The following is a 17,264-nucleotide window of genomic DNA, read 5'->3' as shown; positions in this document are numbered from 1 at the left end:
CAGGGACATGACTGAGGGGTTAACTAGGCCACCAGGGACATGACTGAGGAGTTAACTAGGCTACCAGGGACATGACTGGGGGGGTTAACTAGGCTACCAGGGACATGACTGGGGGGGGGGGGGTTAACTAGGCCACCAGGGACATGACTGAGGAGTTAACTAGGCTACCAGGGACATGACTGAGGGGTTAACTAGGCCACCAGGGACATGACTGAGGAGTTAACTAGGCCATCAGGGACATGACTGAGGAGTTAACTAGGCCACCAGGGACATGACTGAGGAGTTAACTAGGCTACCAGGGACATGACTGGGGGGTTAACTAGGCCACCAGGGACATGACTTGGGGGTTAACTAGGCTACCAGGGACATGACTGGGGGGGGGGGGGGGGGTTAACTAGGCTACCAGGGACATGACTGGGGGGGTTAACTAGGCCACCAGGGACATGACTGAGGAGTTAACTAGGCTACCAGGGACATGACTGGGGGGGTTAACTAGGCCACGAGGGACATGACTGAGGAGTTAACTAGGCTACCAGGGACATGACTGAGGGGTTAACTAGGCCACCAGGGACATGACTGAGGAGTTAACTAGGCTACCAGGGACATGACTGAGGGGTTAACTAGGCCACCAGGGACATGACTGAGGAGTTAACTAGGCCACCAGGGACATGACTGGGGGGGTTAACTAGGCCACCAGGGACATGGCTGGGGGGTTAACTAGGCCACCAGGGACATGGCTGGGGGGTTAACTAGGCCACCAGGGACATGACTGAGGATTCAAATCAGGTACAAGGGGCATCACAGAGGGTTAACTACAATAGCAGGGGCATTAGGGGAACAATACTTTGCTTTGTTCGGGTGCTGCAAACCCCCGCTACTAACTGCTGCGCACGGTATAACATTGAGTGCGGCCCTCGAATGATTTTATTAAGGCCCGACCGGCCCTCGACATGGAAAAGGTTCCCCACCCCTGCTTTACACCATGTTTGATAAATCTACCCCATTAGGTTGGATATATCCTTGGTTTACTTGAGAATTTGCTTTTATTACAGTTAGCTTTTATTATATGTACCTAGTTCTCATAACAAAGACTTGGGGTACCATTGTAGAGATCACAGGGGATCCCAGTGTTTGGACTCCCTGCAATCTGACACTTTGTAAATAGGGAATGGAGTACCCCTTGAGGCTGGGTTCACACTGTATATTTCAGTCAGTATTGTGGTCCTTATATTGTAACCAAAACCAGGAGTGGATTAAAAACACAGAAAGGCTCTGTCCACACAATGATGAAATTGAGTGGATGGCCGCCAATTAATGGCAAATATTTGCTGTTATTTTAACCCTTTGAGGACCAGGCCCAAAATGACCCAGTGGACCGCGCAAATTTTGATCTTAGTGTTTCCGTTTTTCCCTCCTCCCCTTCTAAGAGCTCCAGCACTTTCAGTTTTTTATCTACAGGCCATGTAAGTGCTTGTTTTTTACAGGAATAGTTGTACTTTGTAATGGCGTCATTCATTTTACCATAACATGTATGATGGAATTCCAAATATATTATTTATGAAGATATAAATAGGTGAAATCGTAAAAAAGAATGCAATATGGTAACGTTTGGGGGGTTCCTGTGTCTACGTAATGCACTATATGGTAAAAGCGACATGACACTATTATTCTATAGGTCAGTCCGAACACAACCATATGCAGGTTTACGCAGATTCTCTAATGTTATATATTTTTTTTAAATGAAATCCTTTTTTTTGGCAATTAATTATAAATAAAATGGGCCTATTGTGACGCTTATAACGGTTTTATTTTTTCACCTACGGGGCTGTATGGGGTGTCATTTTTTCCGCCATGATCTCTAGTTTTTATTAATACCATATTTGTGAAGATCGGACGTTTTGATCACTTTTTATTAATTTTTTTATATATATAATGTAACATAAAATCGGTAATCCGCGCACTTTTTTCCCTCTTTTCGTGTACGCCGTTTACCGTTCGCAATGACGCTTGTTATATTTTAATAGATCGGACAATTACGCACGCTACGGTATATTATATGTTTATCTATTTATTTATTTTTATATGTTTTATTTATATAATGGGAAAGGGGGGTGATTTCAACTTTTATTGGGGGAGGGGTTTTGGGGTAGTGTTTTAGTGTTTTTAACTTTTTTTTTTTTACACATTTGAAGTCCCTTTGGGGGACTTTTACATTCATTACTTGGATTTTTACACTGATGAATGCTATGCCATAGGCATAGCATTGATCAGTGTTATCGGCGCTCTGCTCATTGAGCCTGCCTGTGCAGGCTCAGTGACCAGAGCGCCGATCGGACCGCACGGAGGCAGGTGAGAGAGCTCCGGCGGCCCGTTTTACCGATCGGGACCCCCGCAGTCACACTGCGGGGGTCCCGATCGGTAGGTGACAGGGGACTCCCCCTGTCACTTACACTTAAACGCCGCGGTCGCGCCGCGATCGCGGCGTTTAAGGAGTTAATGACACGCGGCAGCGCGATCGCTGCAGCGTGTCATTACCGGTGAGGTCCCGGCTGCTGATTGCAGCCGGCCCCCACCTGCTATGAAGCGCGCTCCGCTCCGGAGCACGCTTCATAGCGGGAGAAACACCCAGGGCGTACAGTTACGCCCTAGGTCGTCTGGGGACAGACTTCCATGGCGTAACTATACGCCCTGGGTCGTCTAAGGGTTAAAACAACGGCCGTTATATTGAAATAATGGCAGTTATTTACTGTTATATGGCGGCCATCCACTCAATTTCACCATTGTGTGAACAGATCCTTTCTGTGTTTTTAATCCACTCCTGGTTTTGGTTGCAGCATGAGGACCACAATACTAACTGAAATATACGTAGTGTGAACACAGCCTTAGGCTATGTTCACACTGCGTATATGTCCGGCCGCATATTTTTGCGGCCGGACATATACGCGGTAAACTCCGGCCGGAGATTTACGCTACTTGCGGCCGGCTACGTACGGACAGCGAACTTACGCCCGAAGTCTACTTACGCTTCCCGAGTGCCCTACGTAGCGATCTGACAGCGGTCTTTTACTTGGAAAGCTTCGCCTAGCCCCGGACACCCCACAGAACCTTTTGGATCGGCACAAAAACCTGCAAAAATGAAGAAATCACCACTACATATGGGACCGCATGTAACGCTACGGGCGTAAGTTCCGGCATTTTCGTACGCAAACAATGGTCTGGTTCATTCGGTACTTCGTATACTTTCCATTATACGCAAACTACGTAAATCTCCGGCCACTTATTCACGGAACGCGCTACGGTCGGAAACTTACGTAGTGTGAACATAGCCTAAAGTAGTAGAGATTTACAGCTGTAAACAGTTGCTTGATCCCCTATCAGTTCTTACAGTCATTACCCATCATAGGAATAGGATGGATTTTATTTTTATATAGTGAGCAGCCGTAGATTTACACAGCAATACAAAACTGGGTGAAACTACCATCATTTCAGGGAAGAGTGGGAGATGTATTATACTTTGTAAATGATTGAGTCTATTCATCTAAACACTTGATAAATTCGCGAGGCCTTGTGTTCCCAGGATATCTTAATTGAATTACACATTTTACCAATATAATCTACGCAATATAGGAGCAGGTGACCGGTACCAGCTAAATGGGAAATCGGCCTATTTATTTTACAAAGAGCATAGAAATATAATTGTACTCCATCTAGTTGTTCTCAATAATATGTACACTATGCCAATTTTTTAACACTGTAGGAGATTTTAATTTATGGTTTCTTTTTAGAGTATGGAAAGGGTTAAAGAGATTGTCCAGAAAAAATTAATGCTTGGTCAGGCTGATGGGGCTGTGGGAGACATGTCGGTAATGAATACTTACCTGTCCCATTCCCCTGCTGCTTCCGGATCTCGGGCCGCCTGCCCTGCTCCACTGTCTGTGTTCTTAGAACATCCAGTTACGTTGCGCATCTATCGGAGTCTAGAGTCTATGCTGAGCAGCCATTCGGGTGGGAGCACAACGTCATTGTATGTTATAAAAACACAGGAAGCCATGCAGAGCAGGTGGCCCGAGATCTGGTGTGGTGGGGGAATGGGACAGGTAAGTACACATTACCGACATGTTCCCTGAGGCCCGGCTGCCTGGCCAAGTATTTATTTTTCCTGGACTATACATTCTGAAATGTAATATGCAACATGTCTATAATGCCTCTAAAATTACAATAGTTTGTTGAATATTGGATTTCACTGTTTCATATCTGTGGCTGGCCATGATCAGATGATCATCACTTGTTCTTGCTTTTTTAAAAAGAGGTTGTCTTCATGGGACAAAACTTTTAAACCAAAATATAGTTTGGATTGCTAAGGACTTTAAATGGAACCTGTCATCCCTTTAATGCTGCCTGAACTAGGAGTCACTGGGACGGTCCCCGGTGGCTTCTTTCTTTCTGCCCTGACAGCCTTGATCGATAAATCCCCTTATACCCAAACAGGAAGAGATCTATCAATCCAGGCTGGAGGGGAGGGAAAAAGATGTCAGAAATTGCACCATTGACTTGTGGTTTAGACAGTATGACTGTGATGATGGAACCTTTTTAACCACAAGGATCATGATATCTTTCCTCAAGACTTTAAAGGCTTATCCAAGCATTTTTGATATTTTCTATTAGCCATTATACATAAATAAAGGTTATACTTAGCTAACCTGGTTCCAACCACATCCCCCTATGTAATATCATCTGGTTCACTGCTCATCTTTTTGCTTTCTAGGTCTAGGATAGACTTACAGATGAAGCCAGGCTTAACATGAGTTGTAGCCAGGGTTAACTTGATCACAATGACTTTCTAATGGATTTACCGTATTTTCTGGTGTATAAGATGACTTTTTAACCACGAAAAAATCTTCTTAGAAGTCGGGGGTCGTCTTATACGCTGGGTATGGTCTCTGGAGGCTCCGGAAGTACCCGAAGCCTCTGTCATTCTCCCGAAGCTCTCCCGGCAGTCAAGCGTCTCCAATGAGACGCTCGGCTGCTCGGGAGAGCTTCGGGAGGTCCCTGGCGCAGGCAGTGTATGTCACTCTTGGCGTCCACTTTTTCCAACTGTGGCGCCTGAGGGGTTCGGGGGGGGGCCCTTTAGGGTCTGGTCCTGTGACTATGGGGTTGCAGGGCCATTCCGTGGCCCCCCTTCTTTGCTTGTGCACGTTTTGCGGGGATTGTGGTCGCTGACCGGCACAGTGATGTTTTTTGGTTAGGGACTCATGTGTATCAGAAGACCTGCATGTGGTACATGAGGCAATATGGTTTGGCCGAATTATATGCTAACTTCTGATGTTGGTTTTAAATGTAGCTGAATAAGCTTTCGTGTCAGCCATGGGTGCGATGTGCAGCCATTTCTGTCTTTTTGGCTTGTGCATATTTTATGTATTCTGTCCCTTTTTTCATTGTGGCTAGCACTCGTGCTTTGTAAGACCCACGTGATCCAAATTAGCAGGAAGCACCTGTGTACATAAGGGGAGGATCTCCTAGTATTCTCCCATTCTACCTGCAGAGGAATGGAGAGAGGTAAGAGCTTGTTCACACTTGTGTTGCTTGGCGTCCTCTTTTTCTGCCGGTGGCGCCTGAGGGGTTCGGGGGGCCCTTTAGGGTCTGGTCCTGTGACAATGGGGTGCAGGGCCATTCCGTGGCCCCCCTTCTCTGCTTGCGCACGTTTTGTGGGGATTGTGGTCCCTGACCGGCACAGTGATGTTTTTTGGTCAGGGACTCATGAGTATCAGAAGACCTGCACGTGGTACAGGAGGCAATATGGTTTGGCCAAATTATATACTAACTTCTGATGTTGGTTTTAAATGTAGCTGAATAAGCTTTCGTGTCAGCCATGGGTGCGATGTGCAGCCATTTCTGTCTTTTTGGCTTGTGCATAGTGTATGTCACTCTGCCTGCACCGGGAATGGGCCAGGAGACGCGCAGAGGTCAGGAATGGGCCCCAGGATGAGTTAACGTTTTTTTTTTTTTTTTTTTAAATTTAGCTGCAGTTAACCCCTGCCTGACCGCAGCCCTGCTGCAGTCAGGCAGGGGTTAAAATTTTCCGGCAGGCGGACCCCTGACAATCTTCTTAAAAGTCAGGGGTCGTTCTTATACGCCCAGTCGCCTTATACGCCAGAAAATACAGGAACATAGCTCCCTGACACAACTGTTGCATCAGAGATCAAGTTAACCGTGGCTACAACTCATGTTAAGCCTGGCTACACCTGTATCTTTGCAGTGATTGCTCACTCGACCAATCACTGCCCACAGCAGTGTCTTACCTTAATCAGTGATTGGCTGAGTCAGCTGTATCAGATGTACGAAGCATAGCAATGGGCAGGGATCCAGACAATGTCACACCAGGAGCTGCAACCCAGGTAGGTGAGTATAATTTTTTTTTTTATTGATATAGTGGCCTAAGCAAAATATCAGAAATTTTGTACACCTGTACAACCTCTTTAATGTCTCACAGCTGAACAGTGACTTGTGCCTATTCCTCTATGGAAATAAAAATTCAATAATCTCTGTAAACTTTAAAAACTCTTTGTTCTCTTGAATTTATTATAAGCGGTTCCCCAAAGTCATTCTTATTCAAGATCTTTGTTAGTATGCACAGTGAACAGTTGGACTCGGAAACCTTGGCCCTCTTAAAGCTCCTGTCTCCTGAGTCGGCTACCTGGACTTTATGGGAAATATAGATTGACTATAAATATTCTTTGTCCTAAGCCAAGACAGCTAGTTCTTTCGGTAAATGTTATTTTTTTATTAGTATTCTGGAAGACAAAATATTAATAAACCATGGAAAATGAAGCACCATTTATAGGAAAGTTTCCACTGAAGTACGGTACAATTACTCCAATTACTCCAGATATGTGCAATTATAATAGATGAATTTGAACAGATTTAAAAATGGATTTATACTTGGACAAAGCGACTTTCCTGCTCAGTACTCAGTCTGGGGAACATTCAATTAGTATCATTATCAGAAGGTTATGGAAGGATAAAGCCTATAGATAATTAAAGCTTCTTCTAACTAGCTGTAAGATCACTCATTGAGTTGCTCTCTCAAGTCAAGTTGTTAGAAGTGTTTCTTAATTGCCTCTGTTTTGTTCCCTCCATGCTTTCAAAGGTGAAAAAATTAAAGAGCTGTCACTACAAGTCCCATACCAGTTGTCTTCCGTAGTAGTATGTGTGGCGGTGAGTAAGAAGCAAAGCTTGACAAATATATGATAATACAAAGTATAATACAGAATTCAGAATTCCAGATTGTGGTAAAAAAAAAAATAAAGTGTCTTGTGCCACACAATAAAAAGCAATGTTTCAATGCGCCCCGTGATCTTTTTCAAACCGTACTTACTGCTTGCATCTACCTATTCCTTACTCATATGCTGTGTTGCTACTTTCCTTGTAAGAGTTAGCTACATGGATAAAAACAAAACAAAAATAAAAAGTTTGGTCAGCTCTTCTATAACACCATTCACACTAGGCAGGAGCACGTTGGCATGGCTGAAACAGCGTTGACCAAATTTGTCTTTTTTGACTGTATTCCAGATGGGGGGAGTGGGTGCCTCTACTTGGTTGTGCACTCCAGCCATCACACCCAGGTGGTTATTATTTTTTGCCAGTATTAGATGGATCCTGCATGGCCAGAGCATAGGCGTATTACATGTCATTGAGAGGCCAGAGTACAGTGTCCCGGCATGAGGCCACCTTATTGTGGTGGGATGGTTTACACTATTGTAACTCATTATTTTTATGGAGACTTTTTTTAGCAGTTGGGGGGCTGCTTTTAGCGATTTTCATATCTGTATTAAGTCTGTGTCTTGCCATTGTGGTGAGTTGTTGCACTTTTTGTGTTTTTGTGTGCTAGCTAGATGGCTAATCATTGGCAGGAGGGGCACATGTCAGCGATGGTAGAGGTCAGGGTGCCAGCAAACTGGAGAATAGATCAACTCCTCCTTATAAGCAGCAATTAAGAATTATTGCAGCACTCCCAGGTACTGTGAAAATGAAAAGGTTTTTAGAGACTGGCGAACCTTGAGCACGTTCAGGTTCCTCCGAACCTGAACCCTTTTCAATTGATTACTGGTTGCTGAAGAAGTTGGATGCAGCCCTAAGGCTGCCTGGAAAAAAAAAGATATAAGCCTAGGGCTGTATCCAACTTCAGCCACTGGCAATAAAATGCAAAGGGTTTGGGTTCAGACTAATCTGAGCGTGCTCGGGGTTCACTATTCTCTATTGTTTTTCTTTATTCCATCAATCAGTCAGTTTACATGCAATGTTTCACTCCATTACATAACCTTTCTCAAGCAGGACAAAGGATCCATGATGCAGTTAAAACGTTGCATGTGCAGTGTCCCAAAGAGGGGTCCACTGTCTTCTTCTAAACACGTATAGGTCGGTACCATGTGTCTGTATTACACAACTCCCGCCACTAGGAGTCACTAGTGTACTGCACGGCTGATAGCTAGAACTGCATTAGGTTTCAAGTTGTCCATTGGCTCAGGTCTCTCCACTGCACTACAGGGACTACAACTCTCAACTGTGCGCAGTGCTGCCAAGCCAGCGCTCAGGGGTGGCCAGAGGGTTGTAGCACATGTATTGGAAGTGCCTGTTGTTGTTATTGTACATATCATTATAAGATATTTATTTGTTATTATGACACAATTATTTAGTAATAAAAGAAAAGAGGAAGGGGCAATCACAGTGATAGGGATGGTATTTTCTTCTGGTGGTGCTGGAGGGTGGCTGTCATTCACACCTGTCACCCATCAGGTGATTGCCCAGGAACAGCGTCTGATCACCATTACAGAAAATGTTAATTGGGATGGAGGTAGAGGATTTTATTATAATGGTGCGTTTACACGTAACGATTATCGTGCGAATTTGCGCGATAACGATTGAATTCGAACGATAATCGTACGTTTAAACGCAGCGAACGATCAAACGACGAACGAGAAATCGTTCATTTTGATCTTTCAACCTGTTCTCAAATCGCCGTTCGCAAAAAATTCACCGATCGTTCCATGTAAACAGTCGTCGCGCGATAGTCCGGCCGCCCGCTGCCCACAGCCCCGCCCGCCGCCCGGGCCCCCGCTCGCAGCCCAGCCCCCCGCTCATCCGCAGCCCCCTGCGCCGGCTTGTTCGCCACCCCCGCCGCCGCTCTGATCGCCACCCCCGCTGCCGCCGCTCTGATCGCCACCCCCGCCGCCGCCGCTCCGATTGCCCCCCCCCCGCCGCTCTGATGGCCACCCCCGCCGCCGTCGCTCCGATCGCCCCCCCCCCCCCCCCCCCCCCGCCGCCGCTCCGGTCGCCCGCCCCCCCCCCCCACTAGGTCTGCAAGGGGATATGTGAGCATAAAGGAAAGAAACAGCAGTGACAGGATCACAGCAAGGAAAGGGTTACACCGAGCACTGATCTGCTGCTGGACGGGAAGGGGCTAGGTTATGTTACTGCAATGTGAACATATAGCAGTAGATAGACTGGTATTTGCACAAGCTTTATGGTTAGTGAGGGAAGTCTTGCGGTACCTTAGAGGGGTTATCCAGTGCTACAAAAACATGGCCACTTTCCTTTAGAGACAACACCACTCTTGTCTCCAGTTCAGGTGCGGTTTGCAATTAAGCTCCATTCACTTCAATAAAACTGAGCAGCAATACCCTGCCCAAGCTGGAAGTACGGAAGAAAGTTGCCATGTTTGTGTAACACTGGATAACCCCTTTAAGGTATCGTAAGACTTCCCTCACTAACCATAAAGCTTGTGCAAATATCAGTCTATCTACTGCTATATGTTCACATTGCAGTAACATAACCTAGACAGTGCAAGTTATCTTTAACAAGTACACATCCCAGGATTTCTTAGTCTCTCTCGACTTTTTCTGCACATACTGTACTGTAGCACATGCTAAGCCCCCTAAGCCCTCCCCTCTTTTTGTAATTTTACCTGATCTGTCTGTTACTAGAGACGGATTTCCCTTAACAACAGGGTTTCTCCAACAATAGATCACAGACTACAGGCAAGTCAGATACTCAGAGCTGTTGTCTGGGGTAAGAAATAAAGGCCCTATTAAACCAAATGATTATCCATGGTCCGGAGATTGAATCCACAGCTGGAGCACCCCCATTGCGCTGAGCTGGCCCACTCCTTCTAATGATAATCAGTGGGGCAGGGGGGCTAAATCGCTAAGATGGGAGCGAGGCAGTGCTCCTAAAGGTGCCCTGGGCACCAACAAAGTGCATGGGAACAACAGTGAGGAGGATGGTAAGAGACATACCTTCCTTCTCGGTGCCCCTTGTGCATTAGGGAGCTATAAACAGTTTAGATTCATCTAACCTGCTAATAGTTCTTTAAATGGGCCTGAAGAAACAATAAAAGACATTACATGAATTTTTAGATGTGATAGATCTCCAGGGTGACTGATCCTGGGATTTATTCTGATTGTCATATTTATAGTAGGGAAGGAAAACCTCTGTCTAATAGGGGTAACTTTCTTTGGATCAAAATTATAGGAGAACAGGTTAATTTGGAAGAACTGAGTATGTGCTATATGACTTTAGTGTATATTTATAACTTGAGGACATATACTATCTCAGCCAAAGTTAAAGGGGTTACGCAGGCTTAGGAAAACATGGCTGCTATCTTCCAAAAACAGTGCTTCCTCCGTCTTTAGTTTAGGTTCAGTTTTGCAGCTCAGTTCCATTGAAGTGAATTGAGCTGGATTGTAATACCACACACAACCTGAGGACAAGGGTGGCGCTGTTTTTGCAATAAAGTTGTGTTTTTTCTAATCCCGGATTACTCCTTTATAGTTTTTTTAAAGTTTTTTTTTTTTCTCCAGAATCCATGTGTGTAGTAAGTATGCCGGTTTTCTTAGCTTTTCCTGCTCTGACCTGTCCTCATTTAACACCAGTAAATGTGTTTAAAACTGGTGTTGCTTTCTGATCTCCCAGACTTCTTCTGAGATTTAAAGCTGGTTTGATCCCATTGCCTTATTCCTTGATCTCTCCTCCCTAATTCCCCTATGTAATTGGCATTCTGAGTACATAACCTCCTTATAGTACACTGCTTCTGATCTCCACTGGGTGCAGCTAGATTTACATGTACAGACACAGAGATAAAAAAAAGGTTCACATTTTACACGATGGGTCAGACACATCTGTGACTTTTTTTTTTTTTTTTTTTTTTTTAAGTGACAGTACTGCATTAACTTTGGCAAAGAACGGTCTATAATTGAGAACTGTTTGTTTTTCCTATTGGATTCCTGAGCTGAGCACTAGCATCATTACATAAATGCTAAAATGTCTTGTATAGGGTTGACCAGGCACTAAAATGCTGAAATGCTCTTTACTCGAGTCAAGCATTTTTTGATTCTCAAGCTCCATTGAAAGCAATGGGAGAGCCAAGTAGTTAACCAGGTGCCCATTGCTTGGCAGGGCGGAGGGTACTTGGTTCACCTGAAATGTTACAAATTGACAGTGTGTTGGGGGAGGGGGGTGTTGAAATTATATTTACCGCTCTAGTCTCTCATGCTTTTTATTGAACATGCTCGCTCAACTCTAGTGTTGTGACCTCTGTGCTGTCAAGTGATGAAAATACAGTGGATGCTGGAATTTTTTATCTTTCCATTATCTGGTACTACAGTTTTGTCTTGTTATTAATCTGCGTCTGTGCAGCACAGAAGATGTTACGCAGCCGGTGGTTTAGGGCAGCGGTGAGCTATAACTATTATGATTTTACAATACAGCGGGTAAGAGGCCCCTACTTACATTTGCAGCATTAACATCAAGTGCATATGGTTTGCAGCTCAGCTGAGGGCACGTAGCTGCCCTCTATTTTCTGCAATCTTTGATCAAGGCAAAGTAGTAAATGTATCTGCTTGCTGTTGATTTTCTCTGCCTCAGGACACATTTTTCTTCTTACCAACTCATTTTTTTTATATTGTTAATGATTTTTTTTTATATTGTTAATGATTTTTTTATGTTAAAATGAGAACCCTGTTCGACTAGCATTAGATATATAGTCGGAGGGACAGCTTCACTGTATGAATATCAGTATCACCACCATACACCAACCTATTTAGAGGTAGATAGCAAACTCCCCTTAGGAGGCCATTTACTGCCCTTTTGTATTTGGGACCCCTGTGTAGTTCCCCTATAGTAAATGCCCCCCTATGTAGATCCCGTTTAGTAGGTGGTCCCATTCAGTACATGGTCCTAGTGTAGTCCCCCTGTCAAAATATGGCTCCCAGTGTAGCCCCTCCATCAGTATATGGTCCTCAGTGTAGTACCCCCATCAGTATATGATCCCCAGTGTAGTCCCCCTGTCAGTATATGGTCCAAAGTGTAATCTCCCATCAGTATATGGCACTTAGTATAGTCTCCCTTTAGCCATAGCTCCCAGTATAAAAAAAGAAAAATTTGGTCAGCTCTCCTAGAACACCATTCACACTAGGCAGGAGCATGTTGCTATGGCTGAAGTTGCAAACACACAAAACACAGAGAAATGCAACAGCTCACTGCAATGGCAAGATGCAGACCCAATACATATATGAAAATCACTAAAAGCAGCTCCCAACTGCCCCCAAAAATCTACATAAAAATTATGAGGCTCTTGGTTACCTTTTGCATGAGAGCCACCTTATCGTTGGTGAGATGGTTTACACTATTTGCAAATGGTAACCACGAGCCTCTTTATTTTTATGAAGATTTTTGGGGGCAGTTGGGGGGGGGGCTGCTTTTAGTGATTTTCATATCTGTATTGGGTCTGTATCTTGCCATTGCGGTGAGCTTTTGCATTTCTCTGTGTTTTTGTATGGCTCCCAGTATAGTCCCCCTTTAGTAGATTGGTTTTCCTTTCTCTAAACTCTCCCCTCTCCAGTCTATCCTGAATGCAGCAGCCAGACTAATCTTCCCGTCTGTGGGCATGTCAGGTAGGCCATTGGCCCCGGTTGGCCACCGGAACCGCCCATATTATAATCTGCCATTGGTGGGCCCCCTAGATGCACTGTAGACCCTAGCATTTACCTGAGTAAGCCGGGTGCTGGTGTTGGCCCAGTATATTTGTGTGTCTCTGGCTTCTCATACTGTACGTCTCAGAATAAGAAATAGTCATCTCATTAACTCACAATCATCTTGTCACTGCTAGATGTAGGTATCGTCCGACACACACTATAGCATGGCTAATAAATAGTACATCCATTCAATAGTACATTTAATTCAACCCCTTGCTTGTGCTATGTATATGAGAGAGCCAGGTCTATGTGAATGCAATCTTGGCCTCTCTGGGGTCCACACTATGCCTGAAAGGAAAATCAAGCATTTACCCTTATTTTTGAAAACCCAAAGAAAGGACCTCTTGTCATACATGCAGTCTATTTGAGCGGGGGGGGGGGGGGGGGGGGGTAGGGGCTTATTATTATTATTATTATTATTATTATTATTATTTTGACCATTTTCAACTTTAATTCTTTCAAAGGGCTGTGTGGGTGGGAATGTTAGATGTCATTATTATTGGAATAAATAAAACAATATTTTGAATAGAATAATGGCACCCCATGGCATAGTTTTTACAGTATAACTGCTTGCTCTTCTTTGGGAGGCATGGAGCTGTAGGCATATACTTTTTATGACAGATAAATATCCTCTAGGGGATCATTTGCTTATGATTAATAATAGTGGCCCATACCGCATGACCACAAACAGTACCAATATAATTTCCCCGAAATGAGTGTACCACACATTTCACACAATGAAAAATCTTCAGTGCCCCCAGAACCCAGTTATTAATGGCTTGTTTATGTCTCTGGATATCCTCTGGCCAGCTGAAGCCAGTGTGCAAAGAGATATGTCAAAGCAAAGACAAGTGTTCTCCCTCCAAGCACAGCACACAGAGGCCAGTACGAGCAATGGAAATGGCCTTAAGTGAACGCCATTAGCAGAATCTAATGCGGACCGCTCGAATGAATCAAATATGATAATTGGCAGATAAGAAAACTTTCAGCACATTACACAAGGAGGAAGAGCCGGGGAACTGCACAATATATTGACTCCCTCTTAACTAATGGCCAATTACCTCTCTACAAGCAATTTGTATTTTATTTTTTTATATCAAGTGCTGTGCACCTTCTGTACATTCTACATCCAAACATGTATCTAAAAGGCTTGTACAATGCCTATTAAGGACAATGTAGCTGCACATGTTTTTCTTAAACTGATGCAGAGACAGAATAAACTGGAACGTCTATAAAGAGTTAAAAATAGAGATTTATAAGTACTGTAAATAGGCTGATGAGCAGTACTATAAAAGCTGAGTTTGGCTTGTTCAATACATTCACAGATTATGAGATCAACATTTACCAATACCACCCTTAAAGGTATACTCTGGTATCACAAGCTGCAGAAGCATCACAGGCTGCAGGGCCTTAGTTCTGTACTTCCTGGTTGAGCAGTTGCTTAGTTTTACAATTGCATTGCATTGCTTTCCCTCAGCTGTCCAATACAGTATGCGTACCCTGCCTACTCCCCTTGCCAGCACTCCTACCAGTTCCCCACACAAAGCTTTTGCACAATATCTTAGTTTACTGCAAACTATTGCACAACCAGTGAAGTTGCAGCACCTGCTGCATTCATTTCCTTAATGCTCTCTGCCTTGGCAATGCTCAGTACAAGGCAGCAAGTCGAAATTAAAAATAAATAATAAAAACAAAAACAAATCTATATCTATATTTCTTTCTATCTATCTATCTATCTATCTATCTATCTATCTATCTATCTATCTATCTATCTCAGAAAGATTGTAGTTTAGGCTGGGGGCAGTCAGAGACAGTGATATTACTTAGGGTGCAACACCAGAGACAAGAGCCAGCATCCAGCTGAGAACAGAGAGTGATGCATTGTCTCCCAAGAGACAATGCACATTTTGTAGTTCCTCTATTTTCTATTTCCCACCAGGGGTGAAGGACAGAAAACCCCCCTGAAGTTATGTATCTTGGTGTGATAGTTTTATTTAAATACAATTTTTTTAATACTGGAATATCCCTTTAAGGGGGTTATCTTATGAAAATAACCCCAAGTACTATATCCTATACTATTTCCTATTATAGCATGCTTATAGTATCCGAATAAAAATTCGGACTCCTTTTCAAATATTTTATCTACATTTTTGATGTGCTCATCCTATCTAACAGTCCATGTATCTTTTATTAGAAATAATGGACTATCTATCACTGTATTAACTTCCGCTAGAACGGGTAAATGCACCTAGACCTGGAAATTTGTGAAATATACACACAAATGAATTCAAAGTCATTTGTGAATCTCTATGCTTCAAATGTTGTAAAAATTATTTCTCCAGCTAGAAAATAAAGGTACTTTTGACTATTTTTTTTTTTTTGACATGAAAAAGTTTAACATCACAAAAAACGATGCTTAAAATGAATCAATAGACAAAAGGGGTTATTTACCTGTCCACAGCAATGGCCGTCAAGGTGAACACAGAAACGTACACTGTTACCGGCTGTATCAAGAACACAAAGTAACACATGAACTTTCCAAAAACCCAACCCTGGGAGTTAAAGGCGTAGGCGAGTGTGAAGGGCACACACGTGGCACACATAAGCATGTCAGAAAACGCCAAGTTTCCGATAAAGAAATTGGTGACATTGTGCATTTTCTTTGTTCTCCAGATGACATATAGGAGAAGGTAGTTCCCAAATATTCCAATCAATACCACTAAAGTGTAGCATGGTATGATGAGTGGCTTATAGGACTGTATGAGCTGCACACTGGTGAACTCCGAGCTTGAGTTGGAGCTGTTGAGTTTGACCCTGTAGATTGTGAGATTGGCAGGTCCATAGCTCCTGCAGCCAGCGCTTTCCATAATTTCAGCCAGTTTCTATAGTGAATCCATATTACCGCTATACAGTATACTTAGAGAAATCAACGACTGAGGATACTTCTGCATTTGATATACTTTTTTGGTGTTGATGTTAGTGGTCTCAAACTCTGGAGAATTAGGATTCACCAGCTACTATGTAATGACCTCTAAAGATCTCCTGAACATTTGGCGCTAACAGACATTGTATGGTAGGATCCCATTATAACTCCATCAAATCATTATACATCTGGACAGTGCTAGACCAAAGACAACTTCACTTGGTCTATAATGTGGCTCCTTCAAGGCTCATATATTGTATTATCAACTCTTTCTCCATAATACCGAGTTCAGTCCTTCTTTTGTTTTGACATGGAATTCCCATACCTAAAAAGAACATAACAAAATATTTTAGGATATATTAACAATAGCAAAATCATTGACAAGATTTGTATTGGAACAATTTCAATTGCCAGATGTATGTTTTAAACAAAAGAACTACTAAGGCGACTATCAATGTTATATATCTGCCTATTGCATTTTCTGTGAACCCATGTAAATGCCATTTAAAGGGGTACTCTGGAGAAATAAAAAGCTGTTAAATCAATTGGTACCAAAAAGTTACATTGTTTTGTAAATTACTTCTATTTGACAAAAAACTAAAGTCTACAAATTCTTATCAGCTGCTGTATGTCCTGCAGAAAGTGGTGCTTTCTTTTCAGTCTGACACAGTACTCTCTGGTGCCACCTCTGTCCATGTCATGAACTGTGCGGAGCAGTGGTAAATTCCCACAGGAATCCTTTCCTGCTCTGGACAGTTCCTGACATGGACAGAGGTGGCAGCAAAGAGCACAGTGTCAGATTCAATGCTAAAAGAGTGCTTTACATTGCCATTCTATGATCACTGAACTGTAATAGATTGTCTATAAAAGTCAAACATGTAAAGGAACCGCAAGATTTATCCTGAAATTTGTATGGCAATGACAGAGGATGTTCTCACACGTGGAGATATTTGCGATAAAGTAGTGATCATTGGAAAGAGTTTTTTTTTCTTAGTAATGTCATTGACATATACTGCTGTCAGTCTGTTCCAGCCTGAAATAACTGGTTGCTCGCACCATCAGTCCTATTTAGCTGTAGAGATGTTATACTTGGGTGTAATGTCTCTTTAATATGTTCCTCCAGCAAAAGACTTGGCAGAGCTCTCCAGTAATTGAGTTCAGTTTGTCACTTATAAAGTTACGTAACTATATTCTCTACAGATTTGTCTTGGCTTCAGCTCTTATGAGAAGTATATCTGAGAGTATGAAAGACTTAGTCTGCTGTATACATATACTGTATACTCAGTATCATTTGGTATTTGATTACCGGTGGC

At 43.2% G+C, this 17,264-nt stretch overlaps 1 protein-coding gene across 1 annotated transcript in view; it reads right to left on the bottom strand.

The window, feature by feature from the left end:
- The window catches only part of PRLHR (prolactin releasing hormone receptor), a 47,292-nt gene extending 31,397 nt beyond the window's left edge, over positions 1–15,895 (bottom strand). Inside the window, exon 1 of the mRNA XM_069959012.1 lies at positions 15,480–15,895. Coding sequence (XP_069815113.1) covers positions 15,480–15,895 — 416 coding nt within the window. The remainder of the gene's footprint in view (positions 1–15,479) is intronic.
- Between the last annotated feature and the right edge of the window lie 1,369 nt (positions 15,896–17,264).

This window comes from Dendropsophus ebraccatus, chromosome 1 (genome assembly GCF_027789765.1).
Source record: "Dendropsophus ebraccatus isolate aDenEbr1 chromosome 1, aDenEbr1.pat, whole genome shotgun sequence".
In the NCBI taxonomy this organism is placed as follows: Eukaryota; Metazoa; Chordata; class Amphibia; order Anura; family Hylidae; genus Dendropsophus; species Dendropsophus ebraccatus.
Note: the sequence above shows the minus strand (reverse complement) of the source record. Positions and strands in the feature narration are given on the sequence as shown.